Source organism: Chiroxiphia lanceolata, chromosome 4 (genome assembly GCF_009829145.1).
Source record: "Chiroxiphia lanceolata isolate bChiLan1 chromosome 4, bChiLan1.pri, whole genome shotgun sequence".
Lineage (NCBI taxonomy): Eukaryota > Metazoa > Chordata > Aves > Passeriformes > Pipridae > Chiroxiphia > Chiroxiphia lanceolata.
Window position 1 is genome coordinate 37159051 of NC_045640.1, and position 23652 is coordinate 37182702.

General features: G+C 34.8%; 2 protein-coding genes across 10 annotated transcripts in view; one reads left to right on the plus strand and one right to left on the minus strand.

Annotated features, from left to right (window-relative positions):
* The window catches only part of ASB5 (ankyrin repeat and SOCS box containing 5), a 40799-nt gene extending 28706 nt beyond the window's left edge, over window positions 1-12093 (plus strand). For 4 of the 7 annotated variants that reach the window (XM_032685313.1, XM_032685314.1, XM_032685307.1 and 1 more), the window contains 6 exons: window positions 4900-4979; window positions 6100-6207; window positions 7488-7638; window positions 7766-7900; window positions 9971-10162; window positions 11492-12093. In XM_032685313.1, coding sequence (XP_032541204.1) covers window positions 4900-4979; window positions 6100-6207; window positions 7488-7638; window positions 7766-7900; window positions 9971-10162; window positions 11492-11619 — 794 coding nt within the window. In that variant the 3' untranslated portion in view covers window positions 11620-12093. Of the gene's footprint in view, window positions 1-1637; window positions 1706-4899; window positions 4980-6099; window positions 6208-7487; window positions 7639-7765; window positions 7901-9970; window positions 10163-11491 lie in introns of all 7 variants that reach the window. The other 3 variants (XM_032685311.1, XM_032685309.1, XM_032685310.1) reach the window with 1 other exon arrangement.
* Window positions 12094-15148: 3055 nt separating this feature from the next.
* Window positions 15149-23652, minus strand: part of WDR17 (WD repeat domain 17) — a 55641-nt gene continuing 47137 nt past the window's right edge. For all 3 annotated transcript variants that reach the window (XM_032685877.1, XM_032685878.1, XM_032685876.1), the window contains 6 exons: window positions 23182-23323; window positions 22997-23099; window positions 22008-22109; window positions 19648-19743; window positions 19286-19469; window positions 15149-17613 (listed from right to left, as the gene is read on the minus strand). In XM_032685877.1, coding sequence (XP_032541768.1) covers window positions 17494-17613; window positions 19286-19469; window positions 19648-19743; window positions 22008-22109; window positions 22997-23099; window positions 23182-23323 — 747 coding nt within the window. In that variant the 3' untranslated portion in view covers window positions 15149-17493. The remainder of the gene's footprint in view (window positions 17614-19285; window positions 19470-19647; window positions 19744-22007; window positions 22110-22996; window positions 23100-23181; window positions 23324-23652) is intronic.

Here is a 23652-nt window from a genome sequence, read left to right on the forward strand (position 1 = left end):
ATAAACACTGGAAAGTATACTGGTTTGAACCAATCAAGTTTTCATTGTGTATATGCATATTTAATTTCTTAACTTTTAAATGCTTGATTTAAGGTTCTTTTCAATAGTTTTCAAGATCAATATCAGTTAAGTAGTTGACACTCTTTATCCTATGAGGGCTTTAAAAAAATGGATAGTTTTATAGTGCCACAGTAAAAATCTGTTAGAACTTAATTACATATACAAAATATCAGGCACTTTTCACAACTGAAGTGACTCAGTTGATTTTGGGACTATAATGTTGCAGAGTTTTTCTCCTGTAGTTACTGATGTTGTCTGTTGCAACAGTTGCCACAAACTGAAGGACTCAGAACACATCTTAAGAAATAAAAGGTAACAGTGCTTATCTTAATAAATAGCATTTGTTGGTTTTGCAGAAATAAATATTAGCTACAACACTTTCCAAATACTCTGTTTCTCATCTCCCAGTAATGAGCTGTGTCAGGCTTCTGTTTTTGGTTCTTCTTTGATGATACTGCTTCTTCTGAGGACTGGGACACAATCTATGTAGCCTTAGAGCAGTAATTTTCTTAAGTGCTGAACTCTGGTGTAAATATTCTCCCAATGAAGTCACTGAGAAGACTTTCATTCATTACAGTTCTTCTTTTGAAAGTCCAACTTTTAATGTACCTTTTGTAGTGACTCAGGCTGTTTTGTATTGTTTTGTTTGTGAAGACGAAACAAATTTTTAGAAATAAACACAGCAGGATGGCATGACTGAAGGTAATGACTCTTGTGAAAATATTTTTAGTTAGTATTTTACTACTATGATTACAACTGCGGGAATGACTTATTAATAATTGTAGGCAGTATAAAGGAGTGAATTTTGTAGGAATATGTGAGAAAGAGAACATTAATGACTTAGAAATGGATCAAAGTCAGAATTGCAAATCCCCATTTTTGAGCATTTTCACTGAGAATTATGTATTCACTGCTGAGAATAGCTGTCAACACCCCAATTTAATAAGCAAAGAATATTTTAGAAGATATTTAAGGAAATAGTGAACTACTAAAAGAAAACCCTGGTTCAGTATACAGATCAAACAGCATTTGAAACATGTTCAGAATATTATTTCAGATCATTCTTTTATATTATGCATATTATTCAAATTATTTCTTTTCTAGATATGAGTAATGAGTAAAATAACACACATACATTTGGCAGTGCTTCCCTTAAAAATCTGTGTACTAACACTGATTTTTGAGGATATAAAACTGTCTCTTTACATGAGGTTTAGAAAGGGGGAGTTTTTTCTGCAGTTTATTCATATCAACTGAGTTTCTCTTTTGTTGAAATTCCAGTTATCTGTCTTTGAAGGCAAATGCACTGATACTGGCACTTTGAGAAGTTGTTATGATAAAAAAAGAAATGTAAAAAATTAACAAAAACAGCCACAGTCCTTTAACATAAGAAAAGAAATGGGCAACTTGTACACGCTCATATCTTTGAACTATGTTTACTGAAGGGTGAAAGTTCATATTACAGGCAGCTGCTGATCTCCTTCCAAACATAGCTGGAGTGTATTAAGAATGGCCCAACTAGCAAGAGCAGATATTTTTTATTATTATTTTACTTGTTTTTTTTTTTTATTTTCCAGATTGAAAGAAATGAGTAGGATTTATAATTGCAATTGGCTGGAAGTGCCATGGGGAGATGGAGATTTAGGTATTGTATAATGATTTGTAATTTTTTTTTAACTTCACTTGTTAATACAGTGAATATATTTAATCTTTCTTGTTAATGGTTACAAAGCAATAATGCTTTGTAATAATTTGGCCTCCTGGTAAACTATACATCAGAGAACTTGGAACTAATGTGGCTTAGAGATCCTTTGTATTCATCATCTGTCAGAGACAACATCAGTAGGGAACTAATGCATTAACAATTTTGGAATAGCCTGTGTTTGCTAATACTGTTGTTACAGACACCAATGAATGGAAAAGTGTCCTTGTTTATATTCTTGCTAAGCTTTCTAAGTGAGAGACATAGTAAGTTTGTAGATTAGCAGAAGGCAGCAATCTAGGCAAAGAATTTAAGACACCTTTGATGTTTATTTGTGATATTTATTCTTGCCCCTGTGGTATTTAATAATTAATTACTGTGTATACCAACCAATCAGTTGGAATGTAAATTTTTTTTCCAAACTTGGTTGGCACAAAATATTTCTGCTTATAGATTTTATTTGCAGAAGAGATGATACAAGCATTTTGTATTTAATGGACTTACCATTAAATACATCTGGCTGACAGATATCTCTACATGAAGATAGTTTTATAAGGTAGGTCTGTGTGCCAAACAGAGGTTACAACGGGATCTGGCATAATTTTATTCTCAAATGTCATTGGAGTAATTAACAGACTTCTTCTGATCAATCCAAGAATGAAGGAAGTGAAGGAAAGAAAGGTGAAAAATTATTGTTTTCAGATCCTACCTGCATCTTTGTTCTATTTATACGTGGCTATATAAATGTCTGAAGTGTGATTGTATTTAATGGACAGAAAAACTCCATGACGCAATTTTATAAGATGTTTTTCTATATAATTAGTTACGGGGTTTTTTCCCTCATTGAGTAGTATAAACTGTCAAGAGAGAGACATGTTCTCGTATATAGAGACAGGGAGACAAAATACCAAAAGCAACCTCTAAATATAGATTTAAATCTTATTTTTTTTTTGGAGTAATTCTTCACAGCTGCCAGCAGGAGAACTTAGTGGATCTAATTCATTTGAATTAGAACAAGTTGAGTGCTCATTCAAGTACTACTGCAGAAGAAGGAAAACATTGATCAAAATACTCATTGTGATTACACACATCAGTGTATTCTACTACAGTAGAATAAATCTATCTGAGCTTATTGGGATGACAGAGAAAATACTTCTATTTTGTCAAAATTGGTTCACTTTAATATTTCTGAACTCTGTTTTTTGTGGTATAATAACCCTTAAAATCCCAATCACTTTATGTGTGGGGTTCTTAGCTGTTATTCTAACAATAAGAATTTCAAAACATTACATTAAATAAACCTGAAGTAGAAAGTACAGGGAACAATGTGTGTGCATGTGTATGTATGTGCACACACATATAGTAAGAGCTTAGTGCAAATAATTCTGACAGAGTATTGGAAACTGGATCTTGCCAGTGGTCCATCTACTCTGGCAGATCAAAGAGCACAAGGAGCTTCACACATACAGGATACTCTGACATAACAGAAATCTCCCTGCATTTTTAAAATCAGGTTTATAAAGCCTTAGTCTCATATTTTTTAATTTCTGGGATCAGCTTTATGTACTTTTATGATAAATACTCAGCTGTGCTTTTGTTTTGCTAAGTTTTTGATCTCAATAGCGTTCAGTAGTGCTGAGTTACAAAGAGCAGTTCTCTAAGATGCAGCCTTATATCTCTGTAAGTTTTAGTTTTATTCCCTAACACCTCTAGGAAAATTGAGGTTTTATCTACATTTTCCTATTGTGCACTATTTCACCTGTTTTTAACTATCCCTTAATTTCTTTTCAGGTTGAGCAGCTCTAATCTTTTTAGTCATTCTTCATGTGATTTCAAGGGGTTGTTTATAGTAACCAAAAGTGTACTTTCTGAAAGAGGCTGGTGAACAGAAGGGGACCAATAGGAAACAGAAATAGGGTCTATTTCTGGTGTGTAGTTGTCTTTAGAGTTTGGACTGATAATTGCCAGTGACGGAGCAACAGCCTTCTCATTTAAGGTTAATTGCCTTGTCACTAAAATGCAGTAACTGGCTCTGTAGGCAGTTCCTGTCCATTGCAAGGGACAAAGTCAAAGACTTTTATGCATTGAAGATTCATCTGCCCGTGTTACCAGTTCATCATATTTAGTTAATTCTCTCTATGTTTCTTCAGGGATTTTGGAGGGCTTGATGTAACTCACACAAGTGATTGTATTACTATTTTACAGTTTTAGTGATTTTCTTCTTACGGGAAAAAATATCGGTAATTCATAATACATTTTAAAGATGGTTCTTCCTTGCACAGTCTCTCAAAACTCGATTTGCAAAATTCATTAAATGAATCGGTATCAGCTATACCTGCAAACCTGAATGGCTAGAAGGAACCTGTTCAGTATCCAATCTTCTAGAGGAAAGGGCAGGTCCTTCACCAAGAGCTGCCGGATGACTCTAGAACCTAGGCTGGGAGTTACGGGGGGTATGTGTGTGAAGACTGGGTTGTTGTTGTGTTCCTGTTTTGTTTGTCTCCTTTCTTTTTTGAGGGTGATAAATAAATTAAAATAAATGCCAAACTTTTACAGTAAGCATATCTAATTGTTTTTAGGCCTAATAGCTTATGGAATGAGAACTTAGACTTAATATCATATTTCTACTATAGTAATTTTTTTAGTGTGGTCCTCACTGTATTTCTCTACTTGCAATAGTGTAGTAGCTGCAAATTCATCTCATCATACACAGGGATTTCCACATTGATTTTCATATACATCAGCTTCTTCATGACTTCTTCAGGCAGGTTTATGTCTGGTTTAAGTTCAAATAAAGCTTATATACCAGCTACAAAAATAAGTTATATTACTTGTATTAAAAATAAACAATGCAAAAACAGAAGTGGAAAATATAGTAATTGATGAATTTCTTAAGTCAGATTAATGAAATCAATATCTCAATATTTTATTATCTGTACCTCATAATCATTTATTAGAAACGTTTACAGTAAATAATAGAGCAGGTTTTATTGTTTAGAAACTGATAATTTGAAATATAGTCACTAAAGAGGAAAAATTGATGTCATAGGACAATTGACAATTTTCTTCCTTGCTCTATGCATTCCAAACCCTTTGTAATTCACGTGGTTTATTCAATAAATGTTGTTCTTATATAGGTTCTTGGGCAGATCGCTCACCTCTGCATGAGGCAGCCAGTCAAGGACGTCTTCTTTCTCTAAAGACTTTATTGTCACAGGTAAAGGCTGTGTTCTTACAGTTATTTATTTTTAATGTTACTTAATTTCTCAGCATAGATTATTAATGCAAATTTAGTATGGTTTTTTTTTGCTTTTTTTCACTTGAATTTTTCAGAGCAATACACACGTAGGAATTTTTCATATTAAAATATATAAGTTAGTATTTAAAATATTTCCTCTGTATGTTTTAAACTCTCCCCCCCCAAAAAAAAAATATGAAAATTGTGTCTAAATGTTTGTCAGTCTTCCCCTCTTGCATGGTATAAATCATTGTAGTTCCACTGCTTTAAACTCCTTTGAATAAATAGAGCTAGTCAGGAAGATACTAGGTAATGAGAAGAATCACTGAAAGATTCTGGGTTTTGCATAGTTGTCATTTAAGAAAAATAATATTTTGTTAATAGTGACGGGAGAGACTCAAACTGCTAAATTTCAATATTACAGTACTGTCCTATCAGCTATTTTAATACTCCATAATTATACTATAGATCCCTATTAGTTCATAATTATACTATAGATCCCTATTAGTTGTAGTTCAAACAACATCAACTGCAGAAAACTTCAAGGGCTTGATGATTTTATCAATCCAGTGAATGTTTTCCTTGCTAAAATTCATGGCTTTGGATATTTCAACACTTAAGTCAGAGGATCATAGAGTCACTGTAGAGTTTAGACTCAGGTCCTTGCTGTGTTTCAAAGATCACCAAGAGTGGAGATGCACCAACCTCTGTGAACCCCTGTTCCGGGTTTCACTGTTAAATTTTTTCCATACAAATAATTGGAATTTAGCACGTTCCAAATTGGGTCTGCTGTCTTTTGTCCTATCACTGTACATCTCAACAGTCTGTTTCAATCTTCTTTATACCCTCTATATCCTATGCCTATTTCTGATTAAAAAAAAAAAAAAAGAAAAAAAAAGAAGAGTTGAGAACTTACTTTTATTCTGTTATACACTGATTGATGAAAGATTCTTTCTATGCTCATTGAGGATTTACTTATTGCAAGTTGAGTTTTAAGCCTATTTAGAATATTTTAAACTATTCATTTGAACAGTAGTGTGAGGGACTGACTCTTAATAGCTTTTGTATGATCTTTAAATGTCATTCACATCTATTTTAGGGGTACAATGTAGACACACTAACAATTGACCAAGTAACTCCACTTCATGAAGCCTGCCTGGGAGATCATGTAGGATGCGCAAGAATCCTCCTTGAAGCAGGAGCAAATGTAAGGCTTTGTTTTTTGGGTTTTTTTTTTAGCATGAAGTCCAATGCTAACCTTGGTTTAACTGAGAAGGATATATTCCTTGATTTTTATTTTTGATTGGTATTTCCCTCTACTCACCCTATTGGTTGTGTTCATCTCATTTATCTACAATAAGCTGCCATCTGAATGCTAGCAAAGGACAGTGATGGGCAGACACTGAGACAGGGTAATGAATTGGAGAGCATCTGATAGCAGTATTCATCAAGTGTTTCTAAAATATGGAATGCATTTCTCTCCTCCACTGGGTTCCTTTTTGCTTTGAGTGGCTTTCAGGAGACTGTTCTTTTAATCATCAGAATGTCTGTTGTCACACTACACCTTTGTGCACTTAAAATTCTTTGGTCTGAGTACAAAAAAGCACTGCCTCTTTTCTGTACTGACATAGACTGTCAGTATCTTTTATCCCAAAACAAAAATGGGACTTTATAGATCACTTTCACTAGAATTCCTGCTGACATCAGAGTTCAAATGCATACCTTCCCAAGTCTCTGATCTTTGTAATTCAAATATTTACTGTCCTTACAAATTCAGGTTTGAAAATCATGTAGAATATGTCTATGTTATAACAGGAAAAAAAAAAAAAAAGATACATAGATGTTTCCAAAAACAATGCCTCTCCACTTTACCTAGCACAAGGATTCTAAAGATAGAAAACTAGAGACACTATAGAAACAACTACAGGAAAAAATTTCATTTTCACACCTGATTTATTTTTAGTACTTTTAATTGGTTTGGTGGGTTTGGGGGTGTATGAAAGACGATAGGCCAGAGTCCTGGAAGGAGCCCTCTCCTAATACCTGTGCTCCTTCCTTTAGTATTATTAGCCCTCACAAAGTTGCCTAGTTTATCTCACATTTAATATGGACTTGCCAGAGCTGCGGAGAGAAGGTCCCTGTTAACCTGTTACTACTAAAGTGTAGATTTTCTGTATCAGTGAAACAAGCTCAGTGCAATGACTTTTGAAAATTATTTACTCCCCAGATATCAATGTGTGCTCTTTAGCATTCCAGATGTATTTTAGTTTACTCAACATAATTTAACAAGAATATTAGTAAACTAATTTCAAATGAAGAGTGTGGTATGAGGAAGACAGTAGGACAGGGACTGGTCAATTGAGCTATTATTCTAACTAGTATCTTTTCTTGTGTGTGTATGTGTTTTAATGCAATTTCTAACTATTTCCTGTTTCAAAATCTACCTTTCTTTCAATTCTGTTCTTAAATAGATTATATGTATTCTAGGTAAATGCTACAACAATTGATGGAGTGACACCTTTATTTAATGCCTGTTCGAGAGGCAGTGCAGCATGTGCTGAACTCCTGTTACAGTATGGTGCCAAAGCTCAGTGGGAGTCCTGTCTGCCTTCACCAACTCATGAAGCAGCCAGCAGAGGTAAGAAATTACCTGCTGAATAAACATGGGGCAGTTGACCAATATCTCAGGGTTAAGAAATGTGTGAGGTTTTGTCTGAGACAGCTTACTGAAGTTGAGCAAACTCTGTCGTGCTTTGTACTGACAGGTCACAGTGAATGTCTGGAGGTACTGATATCCTGGGGTATAGATGTTGACCAAGACCTTCCTCATTTAGGAACACCTCTGTATGTAGCTTGCGTTTCACAGCAGATCCATTGCATTCGAAAGCTTCTTTATGCAGGTATGTAATGATTTAAATAAAAATATTGCTAGTCTGTAAAATCAGCATACTCTACTCACCTTTAAAGTTAGCTCTGCTGAGTCACTGGAACTAGAACACTTGCTTGCAGGGCTCTACTTCAAATGTTATGCTGTGATGCGTGTTTTCTTACAATAAATTACTGTGTCTTTCTTTTTTTTGATATAGTGAGTGTATGACCAAAAAAGGAAGCAAGACAAGTAAGAATGGATGTTCAAAATTTTTAGCACCTACTACAGATTTGTAGCTATTCATTTTCTGTAGGAAAGACAAGGATAAAAATTCAGCTTTGAGAAAGGAATTCTATGTAGCTATCATTGAGATTTCAACAGAACTATTTTAGCAATGTAGTCCCACTTTCTTTCATTCTTCAGAATATTCTGTTTGATCTTTTCACAAGGCAGAGAGGCCGAGTAGCAGAGGGAAGAGGTAAAAGGTAACTGATCCTAAATTTCACAAATTTCAAAATAACAAATTTCCTAAATTTCATTATTTATTTAATCAACTGGAAAGAGATGTTGGAGGCTCGCTCTGTTTTAGTACAAGCCCAGAGACACAGTGGGCATAGCTACAGGATCATTTGGTGTGCTTCAGGTAATGACATACAGGGCTTTCATGTCCTGTAGCACAATGAAAGAAAATATATATATAAGAATAATTCAGCCTTGCTATCATTGCACCAGAATTGTTCTTCTAGCTGATTGCATGTTATATTTAGAACTTAAACAGCTAAATTGTTTCTCATTGATTCAGTCTCTTTAGATGATTAATTATCCTATGTCATGATTTCTCATATTTAAGAACAGCAAAAGTATAATTAGCATATTTGGGGATTCAAATACTACTATACATAAAAAAAAGCAATAGAACGGCTTATTCTACATATGTTGGCTCCCTGGAATAGAAAAGGATATGTAAACTGAGAATATAAGTAACTACTTGAGTAAGTCTGAATTTTTTCATATTTTATTGGTTTGTAAGAATGTATTAGAAGTTGGAAAGCAAATAGACAATGAAATAAGCAAGAAAATGGTACTGCAGAAGTATTCTCAAATTGTTACTATTGAGAACAGTGAGTTGTTCAGACTTCAAATCTAATTGCTAGGCCTGTGACATTAATAAATTATTTTACTCAAAAGGGAATTTAAAAGGCAAAAAGTGTTGGTTCAGGGAGTAAAGCTGGTACACAAGCTTCTTTTTGGTCTCACAAGATCAGCAAATCTCTCTTAAGAAGTCTGGGTTTTTATTCTACTAGAATAATCTAGAAAACTGTTGGGGCAAACTCATTTTTAGGGGGTCTATCAGCTTGCCTGTAAGGGAAATTCTTTCATACTGGCTGGTTTGGTTTAACTCTTATATGGATTTTTTTTCTTGAATATGAATGAATTACTGCAAATTAATTTAATCAATTTTAATTTAAAATAAGTTAACAAATCTTTCTGAATACAAAAGTGTAATAATTAGAATTCCACGATTGGGAGAATTAATAGTACAGGGTTTTTTTCCCTATTAGATTTCTTGACTGTGTATCCTACCTTAATTTAAATTAAGTCATTTATAGATAAATCCTAAGGTTGGATGGGATAGGGAGTCTATTACAAACCCTTTGCCAGCTTCAACACATGAAAAACTATAAAGCGTCCTTTTTGAGTTGGTGTACCTATAAAAATATACATACAAAACCTCAGTTTAGTGATTTTTTTGAAATATTCAAATAAGGAAAGTATATTTTTATGCAGTGTAAATTTTTGTAAATGTGTACAAAAAGTACTTTTTTATAATTAGGGCAACAGTGATGCTCATGTGACCTGATTTGATTTTTCTTTTTATCTGGTTGTACTTAGGTAATAAACCATAGGATAAAAAACCCTGTATTGATATGGTTAGCTGTAGTTCTATGCAATGGAATTAATAAAGTGGCTAAATGCACTGTGGCATTCTAGGACATTCTAGGACAGTGGGGTTTTTTGTTTATTTTGTAGCTCCATTTTTACTCAATGGCAATTTTAATTAATCACTTCTGACATCTCTTTATGTGAATCTACCCACCAGGTGCCAATGTGCAGAAAGGAAAGCATTTGCAGACTCCACTCCACGCTGCTGCCCAGCATTCTAGTACAGAGATCGTAAACTTACTCCTTGAATTTGGGGCAGACATAAATGCCAAAAATTCAGATTTTGAGAGGCCTGTTGATTTAGCTGCTCCTAGCAGTTTAGTGGAGAGACTGCTGCTCTTCCATGAAGGTAAGTTTTATGTGTGTGTTTTTGCAACTGTAACTTGTATTATTAAAAAAAAAAACCTAAACCCACCCAAAAAAACCCCAACTCAACAACCCAAACAACCCATGTTATAGATGTTACATTGTGCTTTATTAAATTAATATATTAGCATTCAGGTAATCTCCTTTGTAACTATAAAAATACTCAGGAATATTTAGTCTCAGGCTAGATAGAGCCCATTGACCAAGCAGCATCAAAATTTATACAAGCTGAATAAGTATCATCTTATATTTTTTGGGTGTTTACACATGTTGACATTTAAAGCTACATTTTTATTGGCCGTTACAGACCTTGTTAAAAAGAAACCGAGTATTTAAATTTCAGATTAAAAATATATTTCATTTTGGTCAGCTGTCACAATATCTTTAAAAATGTATTTTTAAGTGCATATAAAGGACTTTATTTTTATTGTGGGCAAAAAGTATAAAAAATTTCATTTTCTAAATTTTCTTTATGAAATTATAAGAACCTGAGAAATAGGAGTTGACACTCAAGAGTCCCTCAAAACTCTTAAAGGTCTGTTGCCTTGGAGAGAGAATATTCCTAAGGGAACTGGATTTGTTCAGACTGACCTATGTATAATGTAAAAATAAGTTACAAGAGAAAGAAACTATTTCAATAACTGTAAGCATCTCTTTAGAGGGGAACTTAAGGAAACAACTCTGTAGTCTGAATGCTGTTAACAAAACCCCTCTAAAACCTTTAGGTTTTCACAAATTTACCAAGACTAGTAGTATTTTTGAAAGTCACAGCAAAGATGTCAAAAAAAATTACTTGGCAAGAAACAAATATGGGTTTATTGTCCAGAGAAACAGCAATGTTCATTTTGAGGGAGTGGGGGGCAGAGGGATAGAGGCATTATGATGAGCTAGTAAGATCACTGAACATGAACCAGGGACTTGGGGTATTTTGGCTGCTTATTCTTGATGCAGTGATGCATCAGGAGTGCAGCTTGTAGTACCGTAGCAGGTATGTCATCTGTTCTGTGAATTTAAAAAACCAGCAACCTTGCAGTTTTTAAAATTATTTTCTGGGAGCAGGCTTTTAATTTAAAACCACTGACCTTACCTTGCTTTTTTCAGTATTACCCTAGCTCTGAACAAGGTTTTAGCAGCCCCAGCCTTTATCTTTGAGGGCAGAAAGGCAATGAAGGAAAAGAAATGAAGAAAAAGGTCAAATTTGCAAAATGCGAACATTTTTTTAAAGAAATCCCATTATTGTGCAAGACTGCTGTAAAACAAAGTGCTGGCTTTTATTGTTGTGCAGTTAAACTCCTGCCTTTATCGTTTGCAGCCACACCATCCTCTCTGTGTCAGCTCTGCCGACTACGTATCCGAAATTACATAGGAAGAGCTAGACTGCATCTTGTTCCACAGCTCCAGTTGCCAACAATACTGAAGAATTTCTTACAGTACAGATAACATAGTAATTAAGTGTTAGAAACTTAAATAGCAAGTACTTTTTCTTCTCTCTGTTTATTGTACATTTTATCTAAAGAACTGCTGGGCGGAAAAAGAGCCTTTTGCATATTGCTTAAAAAAATTGTATCTTTGACATCTGGTGTTGGTAATGTAATAGTAACTGGGAGCTATTCAGCAACTAGTACCATGGTGCTAATAAAGCTGAATTGAATAAGTGTGCTGATACTCTGGGATGTGATTATATAGCTTTACCTTAATACTCAATAGCTTTAGTGCTGTTAATTTTGTGTTTATATTTTTAAAATCTCTTTGACACACCTGAACCACAAAGAGTTTCCTCATTATTATCTGTTAAGTTTGTCCATTTGGAGTCAGTATTGTATGTGTTTTTAAATTTCTGTTGTTCATGTATCTAAAAATACTTGGTGATAGGTGCGCTATATACATTGATAAAAATAAAACGATTGGATGTCATTTTTTCTTTTTCTTTATATAGACGATTAATTAATCAAAAACTTCCTTTATTCTTCCTCACTGCCTGTGCTGTGAAATGGAATTAAGCTGCTGTGAACATGATCTCTGTTTTTTATAGAATCTCTGTTTATTGATACAATTCATAGCTTTAAGAATTCCAGAGGAATATTTCTCAAAAGCCTTAATGCTGAGGTACTTTTGATCTCCTCTTGTAAAACAAAATCATATGGGCTCTTTCCTTATCTTTTCATAACAATGCTGTATCATTGGCATATAAAATAATTATTTGCCTCAGGGAAAGGCATACTTTAACGTGCAGTATTTCTATGAGGTTTCTGAAGGCATATTGTGGAAATGTGGATAATGAATCTAAAGTTCAGGAGGTGGATTCGAGGTTCCAGAAATACATCAGTTCTCCGTATCAGGAGGGTTATCACTCTTGAAAGGACATTATTTCTCTTGCTGTCTGGTTTCTAAACAATTACCCAGCTCCAAAAATCATACTGCAAAATCCCAGAATGCTCTAGCAGGCATTTCTGTGAGCAGGTTGAAATTTTATTGTTCAACTCCAGCCAGAGAAGGAATGCTGACACCCGCAAGAGACATTAGAAAACCCCAAAGATTTCTGCCTTGCTCATGCCCTTGCATTTTGGTGATTGCCTGTCTTGTCAAAAAATGTGATCTGACTACACTGAAATGCAGTGCTCCTCCTCTCAGTCTTCTCATGTGGTGTTCCTTTGAGAACAAATTACGCTCTCAGTGACTTATACTCAATTCCTGTAAACCAAAGCATAAGACACCTGGTAATTTGCCACTTGCCCTTGGTGATTCACCCTATTCCATTCCTTTTCAGTGACTCCTTTCAGTATTTATGTTCCTACTGGAAAGATACTAAATGAGGAACTAACTATAGAGGAATCTTTCACAAAGAGGAATACTTAGTCAGTTGCTAAATTATATCCACTCTAATGAAAAATGCAGCTGTCCAGCACTTGCCCTTGTTAAATAATCCTAATTTTCTTCTGTTCCCTGCAAAAACTCTAGTTAGGGGTCTCTTCTGAAGTCCCTGTAAAGGAAAGTCAAATGCAAGTAACAGGAGCTGCTTAGGAGTCTATAACATCCAGACTTATGGAGTGAATTGGGTGGTTTTGGTTTCCATCAAAACCTAGCAATTTGTGTTTTTATGTACAATACCAGTACTGTGTGTTACTTCAACAAACAAGCCAACTTCAAACTGCCCAGCCAACCATGGCACTGCTGAACTTCTCTATGTAGAATGAGATAATTTAGATCCTCCCCTTCAGGCGGCCACAGTGCTTTTCAAGTTTGACTCAGATAAAGTGTCAAAAAAAGCTCTCATGTTCTATAAGATCAGTTTTGAGCAAGTGTGGCTACTCTGCAAAACACCTGTTCACAGGATAATGTGAGAAGTTTTGCTGAGAGTTACGTAAGAGTTGAAGCTATCTCATTGCAAATAGTTGTGTTTGTGCTCTTGAGGCATTTGCAATATCTATTCCCACCAATCCTTGCCACTATCCAAAGAGCAAATAAAGACCGTTTCTGGAGTTTACAGGTATTTGGTACTGCTTTTCCTGTAATTCTACAGAAGGGTAGACTAGTCAGAAGAAACTGGCTTATGATAATATTATGACTTGGATCTTGGACAAGATGCATTTCTCAACATAAACTTTTATCTTTTGCTACCAAATAATTATGTGAAAATGCGAGTCATTTTGGCAAGATAAACCAAGTGGGATGGGACAGTGCTTCTGTTACTATGTAACAGAGACAAACAAAAATAGGAAATGGATGTTGTTGCCCTGGCAGGACTATGCACTCGAACAGGTCTCAGGCAGATCAGAGCCTGCTAATGCCACATACCAAAAATACACAGCAATGAAATACCTGACGTTAGTATTTGGTAAAATCTCTTCCAAAAATGATCCTTTGTTTAGTCAGAAATGAAAGGAAGCAGGTTTCTTACTGTTTTCATGCTGTGAGGGACCTATTCTTAGTATGAAATAAATGCTAAGTAATGTAATAAAATATTAGGAATCAGGAGCTGAAGCAAAAAAAAAAAAAGAAAAAAATTACCCATATCAGAGCACTGTTTAAGACCACTACAGCACATCCAAGTTTGGAAGAAGCATTCTTTACAGGTTGGAAGAGCTCTTATTATATGAATTTTTAGACCACTAAAACAGTATCACCGGACATTTTAATTAAAAAAAAAAAAAAATAGCATAATATGCCAATTCTGGAAAGCAATCCAACAGTGAAATCCTACAGGCATACTCAAAAAGCACTCCTGAGACAAAAGAGGCTGTGAAAGCACAGGGAAGGGGGGGCTGCAGGGGCTGCTCAGCACGGTCCGGCCCAGCCCAGGCCTCGCTGCGGCCGTGCCTGGGCCGGCACGGCAGCCCCACACAGGGTATAACAACCTGTAAGTAAAAGCCACAAAACACAACGGCTGTATGCAAAATTTTCAAAAAATCAGAAAGTGTACTTCATCTCATCATATGCTGACTTATGTGCAAATGCATACTGGTCCTCAGCACTGCTGTTGTGAATCTGCTCCCTGCTCCATGTCTTTTGTAATTTTTATCTGGAGCAAAGATGATCCTAGATTTCATTTCCTTCCTACATAAACATGTAACTTCAAGTTTTTAAGAAAACCTAATGCCTATTCTGAAAAAGGTTTCTAGACTCTCTGTTTTCTGTGTTAAGAATGGAGTTTCTTTCATTAGTGTAATCTTAATTTGTAATTTGTAATTGTAATTATTTTACCCAATAAAGAAGTCCAACAACATGGATTTAAAGCGTCACATCTCATATGTCAGACTGCAGCTGCCAGTGAAGCTGTCTGTGAAGCTTATAAACATGTCAGTAATGTTGGACAGATTCTTTCAATATAACAATGGATTTGGTTTGGGGGAATAAAGTGATGTTAAATTTAACTGAGATTTAATACTCATTGGAAAGCACTAGCTGTATAGCTTGATACATTTCTTCATTCAAATGGAAATAAGACTTTCACAGAAGAGTCAAACAATAATTTGAAGACAAAGTATTCTTTAATATTAAGGGAGAAATATCTGTATTTGACTTGCTGTGCCAGACAATGAAGTCACATATTAGCAAACAATCTGAAATTAATTATGAAAATGATGAATTCATAGTTTCACAGTTGCAACCACAGCTGTAGCAGTAGACACAATTACAACCTTTTCTGCATATTCCCCTCACTCAACACATGGGGTACAAACAACTACAAGGAAAATGCAACCTCATGTTATTCACAATGACTGTTTCCTGATTTACCCCAAATATAAAAAACGCCCTCTGACTTAATTCTTATATTTTAGCAATGAAAGAATTCCTAACCCTCACATTCTAAAGAGGGAGTAGATTTGCCCAAGATTCCATGTTAAGGCACAATTTATGTGCAACACATTGATGTAGTTATACTACACATTGTAAGTTATTTAAACTGTGAAATATTGGTAAAAGTCCTTATGATACAGCAAAAGATTTTAAATACAGTAGAACGGCAGTTGAGTCAATCCTTCAGATTCCAGTCACCAGTCATGGGGCTGCATGTTCTTACCATTGCTCTACACCTCTGCTTTAACGACTTTTATATATCAGGTTATACAATTTATGTGCTAAAAGACAGCTAGTCTTTCATTTGACAGAAGCAGATATCAGATACTGACTGATGGAAAATTATTTCAAAAACTACAAATTTCGACTTCTGAAACCCAATTCTTCTTTGCCAAGCTCCACGGAGTTAAAAAAAGGAAAATCATTTTCCAAAGAATACCTGCAGATAGTAAAACATTCTATTCCAGCATCCAAGTACATACAAAAATGGGGGGTTTTAGGCTACAAAACAGCTAAGCCTTGCCTCCCCCTTCCAATTTATTCTTACACCAGAAACCCTGTAATAATACTCTAGAACACTGCCAGAATGAAATTTTACCTTTTCAAAGAGGGGGAAAAACAACCTTGTATTTTTTTATTTCTAGTCTCCCTCCCACGTTTCCAGCATGGTGGCATTGTTATTTCTAGTTAAATGAGGGCATGGCTTACCTCTGTATTGAGAATTGTCTACAGGGTCTGATAAATAGAGACCTGCTATTATTACCAGTTTTACAACAGTTTCTATTGAAATAATTCTGCCAATTTTTAATTGCAATTTCTTTACATTTCATGTAATTATCAGGATTTTAAATAAATTTTAAAATTTATTTTAAAGCAGCAGCAAAAAATGTAACATCAGATAAAGCAGATTTCTGCTTAAGTGCCAGCAATTAAACTAATAAAGAATATTGTAACCAAGGTATCTTTTCTACAGGTAATTCTAAGAGTTATTAATAATAAATAAGTATAATATTTTCCTTATAATTAAATTCCATACTATACACAGCTTTAAAGTTTAAATATTCTTAAGTGTTCTATTGCCATAACTAGTTTTTTCCATTTGAGCACAGATTTAGTAAATAAAAATATATATGCACAGGTATTTACTTCTGGTTTGTCATACTATATGCATGTTTATAACTAATACAAAATGTAAAAAGAAAACAAATATTTTAAATATATATATCACAGTTAAATAATGGCAATAAATTTGCTGTTTGTTCCTTACAAACCCTTTGTTAAAAAAAACCAAACAGTTTTATAAATACATTTTAGCTTCCAGTGAAAATATAAGGGGGACAGTTGCCAAAAATGATCCTATTAGAAAATAGAATTTTGTAATGTAAATATTCAAAACTCTCTAAACAAAACATAAGTAAACTGCTATTTGTACTGCTAATAAGCACAATAACAAATGGATGAAAAAAATAATCTACTTTTTAAATTTTACTTTTACTATAGAACCCTGTGTGTAAAAATTAGTTAAAATTAAAAAGGGGGACACAATGTGTGAAAGAGCCACAGTCCTTCTAAAAACAGGTTGCAGTAGGTATCAATAAAGTGATTCTATTATTATGTATTTGGAAGTGTGTTTATGGATTTCACAGTTTTTATCAATATTTTGATAATGTGCAGATAGTTGGTTACTCCCTTTACAAGGCATCTATTCATACAGAGTTGACTAAAATATGTCTGTATTGTCTGACAACACTGTTCTTACTGAAAAAAAAAAAAGACATGGCTATATATGAAGTTAGGACCTTTTCTTTGGATTATCAAATAACTTTTTTCTTTGGATTTTCAACAAACATTTGTATAGAAATTCTTTTCTTGCTCTCACTTTACAATTTTCAAAGTTCAAGTACTTGCCCTTCAGGAGGAATCAACTACCACTTTCTGTCCTTTGATCAAGGTTAAATCAGTATTAACCCCCAGAATGTTATTTTAAGCACTGTAAAGTACAGAGGAAACACCTCATCAAAATGGGTTAAGTCGTATTCCTGTTCCTAGTGGTGAAAAAGGATTGACTTTGGCCCACATCAAAGCATCATTCAGTGAAATAGCAGATTTTCCATCTTCAAGGAAGAACACTGGACCCTGTACAGCAAAAATATTTGGAGAGGGAAAGAAAAAGAAAGCACACAGGTACTGTGTAAAAGCCACCACAGCAGAAAGCACATTTTATCTGAGAAGAACACAAAATTCTTCTTTACAACTAACCTTCATGCAAAAAATTGTACCCCCCTAACTTACAACTTTGATAAGAGTTACACATTATAAATTGAGTGAACTTGTTATGTTCCCAACCTGGCTACCCAACACTTAATAATGTTTAAATTTTTAGTTTGATTTTTAATAATATATTTTACTATTATTACATATATGCTTGTCAATTATTCCAGAGCTTAATTTAGCCTGATTTAGAAATGGAGGTAACAAGCTTTCTTCCTTCAGAATACTGAAGGAAGTAATCTGTGCTGATCTGTGCTTTTTCCTATCTACAAAAAACCCCAATATAATGCATTCATGAATTGTTTGAAAACATGGAGTCTACAGAATAATTTTAAATGCTCACTACAAAAAGGAAAAAATACTCATTTATCTGATGGAAGAAGAGCTATTTGGCAATTTATTCATTTGACAAAATCTGGTCTCAAAGCTGCAATTCAGTTTAAGCGCTTTCTGAAAGGGTTGAGCTCTCAAAACTTGCTACTTTGAACTTGTAAACCCAATGCAATTAGGCTGCTATACACCTTAGTATTAACTAAGTGATCTGTGAGCTGATCTGCATGCCTAAAGCAATGACTCCTAATGTACACTAATCTGGAAATAAGGATATTGTAGATGACAAGATGGTGACACCATATTTGCTATGCTTGTTGGATGGATTATAACAATGGTAGCTTTACATGGCTGTTAGCAAATGTTGAGAGCACAGCCATAGCCAGAGACCACTGATCTAATGTGAAAGTGTCGAAAGCAAGTTTTTTTTTGATTGATGGGGTGCAACTGTAAATTTTGTTTACCTCAAAAATCCCACTAGCATTTTGCAATGTCCAATTTCTGACACAAAACTATCCTTCTTAGTCCTGGAACCACCCTGTTACTCTTTGGGCTGGCATCTTGCACTGGACAGAGGAGACAGTATCATCTAAGAGAGTAAATTCACACTGCGGCACTACCTGGAGACAGGAGTAGCATTTTCAGGATCTGCCAATTTTCTCCTTATTGAAATAACAACATATACCAAAGAGGCGTTATAAGGACTAATGTGTTTCAATCATAAAGCTCCATATGAGTGATGAATAAATATCTTTGAATATTTAGTCTGCTAATATCTGGCTTTAATTAGTCACGAATTGCAAGTTTTATGGTATGTATTTCCATAGTAATAAATACCAACACCAGAAAAATGTTAGTATGTGTTTGAAGATAAATAATATCCTGGCTTTTATTCAAGCTGTGGTGAAGTAGTAGGCAATAATTTACATGCACTTCAGGCAGACCATCTGGCAAAGGAAATCTGTCTTTCACATGGAAATTAAAATGTTTTGGATTTGGGAAATGACAATTATTTGATTGGACAATTCTTTATGCAGCCTTTCTTATATAGCAGATGTCCGCATTTGTCATCTTTAACTCTGCTACTGTGAGAACAGGGTAAACATTTTTCCTCCTAAATGATGGATGGGACCTTAGATTTATGGCCGCCTCACAACTAGTCAATGCTGTCACCAAGAAAGAACACTTCAGCTCTCTGAAGCCGTACCTGTATCTTTAGCCCTGTCAAACAAGAGATATGAACATCTGAATGACTAGGAAGATTTGATCCAGTGACACAATCTGGCCCAACCATTCCTTTCAGAGGCTCCTCCTGAATTCGTGATATGAGCACTGAATACACCGCTCTCTGTGATTCAGATGGTGGGGTGCATGGCAGTTCATCGCTAGACGTAAGAACAAAAGATATTTGGTTTTCAACTATACTTCTTAATTTGTTTTAGAAATTAAGAGCCATAAAGCACTTTTTTCCCCCCAGTCATATTCATATTTTACCAGGGAAATAAATTTACAATTAAACAGTTAATACTACCAGTCTCACTCATGGTAATTTTGTATTTTTCCACCTACTTGTTTAATTGTGTGCAAGCTCTCCATGCATCTAATTCCTCAGAAAGCTGTTCAATTTTCAAAGGTACGGATACTTCTCGTCTTTTTAAAAGCTGACTGAAAAGAAATAAAAGTAATCAAAGTCCAAATTAATTCTAACAATGAGTATTTTCTTAGAAGTAAAACAAGATAGACATTAGTAATAAAAAATTATTTCTGATTGGATATGGAAATAACTTGATGGAAATAAATTGATCCTTCACAATAATCGGTATATTAAACCTTATAAATATTAATAATAGATATAAAAGTATACTTTTTCATTTAAATCTTATTTTAATTATTCCTATTTACACCTTACTTAATTAGCTCTATTTTTTTTTAATTTGAGGCCGTTCTGTATCTTAAAGCTATATGTGTTCTTATTTCTTAATATGTCAACTTCACTAAAATTAAGGACCTATTTTGCCAATATATAGTAGATATGGTAAAAATACAGTTAGAGAAACATGGTTCAACACATGTTCTGGGACAGCCTGGTTTTACTTGTGGAAAACAGTTGCAAAACCCTTGCAGTGGATGCATTTTTTATTTATCAAAATATAAAATAAGGGACAGTTACTACCTCACCTAATTCAGCCACCTTTCATTTGTGTTGGGGTGTCCTAAAAAGTCCAGCTTGTATGTAAGCATGTAAGTGTCCGATTTAAAATGTGCTGGAATCTAAAAATCCATGAATCCTGAAGATATTGGGCAATCCAAGAATAAAACTTAGAGCTGTATTGTTCTGTGGTTCTTTATATCCCAGGAAAATTGAAAGTTTGACAGCCAAAAGTATCAAAAACTGAGTCTCAAAGACTGCGTATTACTAGTCTGTTAATATACATATCAGAATAGCCCTTCTGTAAAAGCTTGTATTTCATCTTGTTATTTCTGGAGGTTCAGGAAAAAAACAAAACAAAACAAAACCAACGACAACAAAAAAATGCTCTTTTTCCCTTTTCCCAATCCTCTCACCAAGTTTCAGACATGAGGATGGCTAAGAGGAAAGACATATTAAATTGTTTAATTATCCTCGGTAGGCAATTCTGATAAAATATCAGGAAGCACAGGAAAGGTCACAATTCCAGTGAGGTGTGAAAGGACTGAACAACATATACACAACATTTATTCTTGATGAAGAGATAAAGGAGCTGAAATTATTAACAAAGATGCAGGGGTCCGTTAGAGCAGCTAATGCAGGAGTAACCACTGGAATAATGTCAACACAGCTTTCACTATGAAATCAGTGACGCCTTGGAGCTGGCCTTGCTACTCAGTAAGTTAGGTGACAAAACCAAGAGGAATTGACAGCCCCAACAGTGAAGGAGAAATGGAAATATGTCAGCTGGATATCATTACTGAACCAGACAGGAAGACTAAACAATTGTGGTTATACTCTGAGAAAGGAATACTAAAGTATTCCATGTAAGTCTAGTTTATTTACCATATAAGATAAAGATGATTCATCTTAATCTTTCTGTTTTCTAGTCCAAGTTAGTTGGTTCAAGTTCAAGTGGGGTCAGATGAAGTCAGGTGTACCAAGTGAAATCAAGCAGATCAGGTTGAGTAGGGTCAAGTGAGTTGGGCCAAGACAGATTGGGCTGGGTCAGGCCAAGTCTGGTCAAGTCAAGTGGACAAAGTTGGGTCACATGTAGTGGTTGAGGTCAGGTCAGGTCAGGACAACTGGGTCAGGCTGAGCTGATTCAAGTCAGTCAAGTCTAGTCAGGTGGGCCTAGTCCAGTCAGATATAGTCAGGTGACCAGTCGGGGTTGAGCTGCACCAAGCAGGTAGGACCAGGCCAGGTCAGATCAAGTGGGCAAGGTCAAGTGTATTAATGTCTGGAGATATTAGCTCACTGAGTAACAGAAGGCCAAATTGGGTTTCTTCTGAAAATCAAGTGAGTGCCCAGCCATGAACTCCAAATTCAAAGCTTGTCCTTGTTGCTACAGAGCAAGTCTTGGCAAATGGTCTACAGGTAGATACCACTTAGAAGTGTTACTGTCCATGCATAGTCAGTCATGCATGGAGGTGATGCTGAATACTCATCTACTTCTAAAAATTGTTTTTTTACAGAAATTAGAGTTTGACTCATATCCTGGTTTCACAACTCACTGTGTTACCTCAGAAACTTTTATGTGTATAATGCATAAAGAAAGTAAAGAAGGTTCTATATGCAAGCATGGCTATACCCTTACAACTTTCTAATAGAACTGGGAACTCAGTTGTTTTTGGTTTTCTTTTTTTTTTGGAGGGGAGGTTAAGGGGAAGTGGGAGCAATGTATGGTATATGTCATAATAAGGTCTGAAATTTCTCAGTGTTAGTGAAAACATAGTATTACCTTGTATACTCATACAGTGCAGGTACAATGCTATTGTACTGTCTTCTGATAGCAAGTAAAGCACCAATGTAACCACACAAAATCAGCAACTCATTCCGAAATCTATAAATGGACAAGTATTAATCATGAAAAACAACAAGCATTTGCAAAACATTAAACAAACTCATATTCATATTATAATATTAAAACCTAATTTAGCCATCCACCTTTTGTGGAGAATATATGTTTGATGATTATGCTTATTTTCTGTGCCATGCAGTTGTTAAAACAGACTCTGTGTGTTTTATACTCATCTCCATTGTTAAATTTTAAATGGCACGTACAACACAGTTTTTAAGCACAATCATGTAAAGTTACAAAAACAACACTCAGAGCTTTTAATGTGCTAGAACTCTAAATGGAAACAAAATTGCCCCAAATATTAGTGCGGATTTCAGTTTCACCAAATTTCCCCAGCTTTTTTCTCCTTTTAGTTCTTCACATGTACACTTGTGTAGGCATCTAGGCCTAGTTTCAACCATGTGTCATAAAGATGAACCACAGCTTCCAACTATTATAGAGTTAATACTGAGAGTGGCAGCTCAAATTTTCTTAACACTTTGACATAAAAGCCCACATTGTGTGTGGTACCACTGCTCTTTTTCCTCAGGAAACTGAAACCAGAACAGATCAAAGTGAAGGTCTGCACATAAGACCATTGATTCACCCCTTGTAAATACGCTACAGAGAAAGAAGCAGTAAAATATCCTTTTTTTTCTTACTAAACCTTCAAAATTTAGGAAAATTCCACATTCTATTCTCCAGATTGAGAACCAGCCAGTTTGTTGAAAATTTCTTCTGTATCCCTCTTTTGGTAAGCAAACAATGATAGTAACAGTGTTCACCTACATATAATATATATATATATATATGTGTATATATTTGTTTATAAGTTCCTAAAGTTTCCTTTAATGAAAGTTCCACTTTCTAAGTAATGAAAATATACTCACTCACTACATTGATGCAACATTAATTGTTCAGTGCGTATGTAACTTAGAAGATCAAGATATGGAAAGACTGAATCCAAAGTCCAATCTGAACCACAAAGTTGTTCTGTTGAAAAATAAAAATATCTCAAGAGGCAAGTTATACAAATTGTTTACACTTTAAAAGGTTTCTTCATCCAAGTACCTACCTTTCACATACTGAATGCCAACAGGGAGAGCCCTGTCAGGTTCTGTGCTTAACAGATAGTACTTTATCGTTTCAAATATATCTCCGTCTGCCTGAATTGTCTCTGCCAACCGCATACATTCTTCTACATCAGGAAGATTGCACTGGAAAAAAACGTTTTGCCAGAAAGTGACAGAAATGTTCAAACAATTCTTTAAGATGCAGAGAAACACTGATGTTTGAACATAACAATAAGAAAAAAATTCTCTCTGAAGTACACACTGTTTGAAAGATGTACCTGTATATGATGCACATTAAGAAAGCCATCTACACCAGAGAACAACACAGGGGGAGAAGGTTCTGTAACTTTATTTTAAGCAGTACCAGTTTCCATTGCTAATGTTTTTGTGAACTTTTTACTACTGCTTAATAAATGTGCAGTCTGAGCTGAACCTTAAGGAGTCAGCAGAGAAGACCCTTCTGCTGCTAAAGA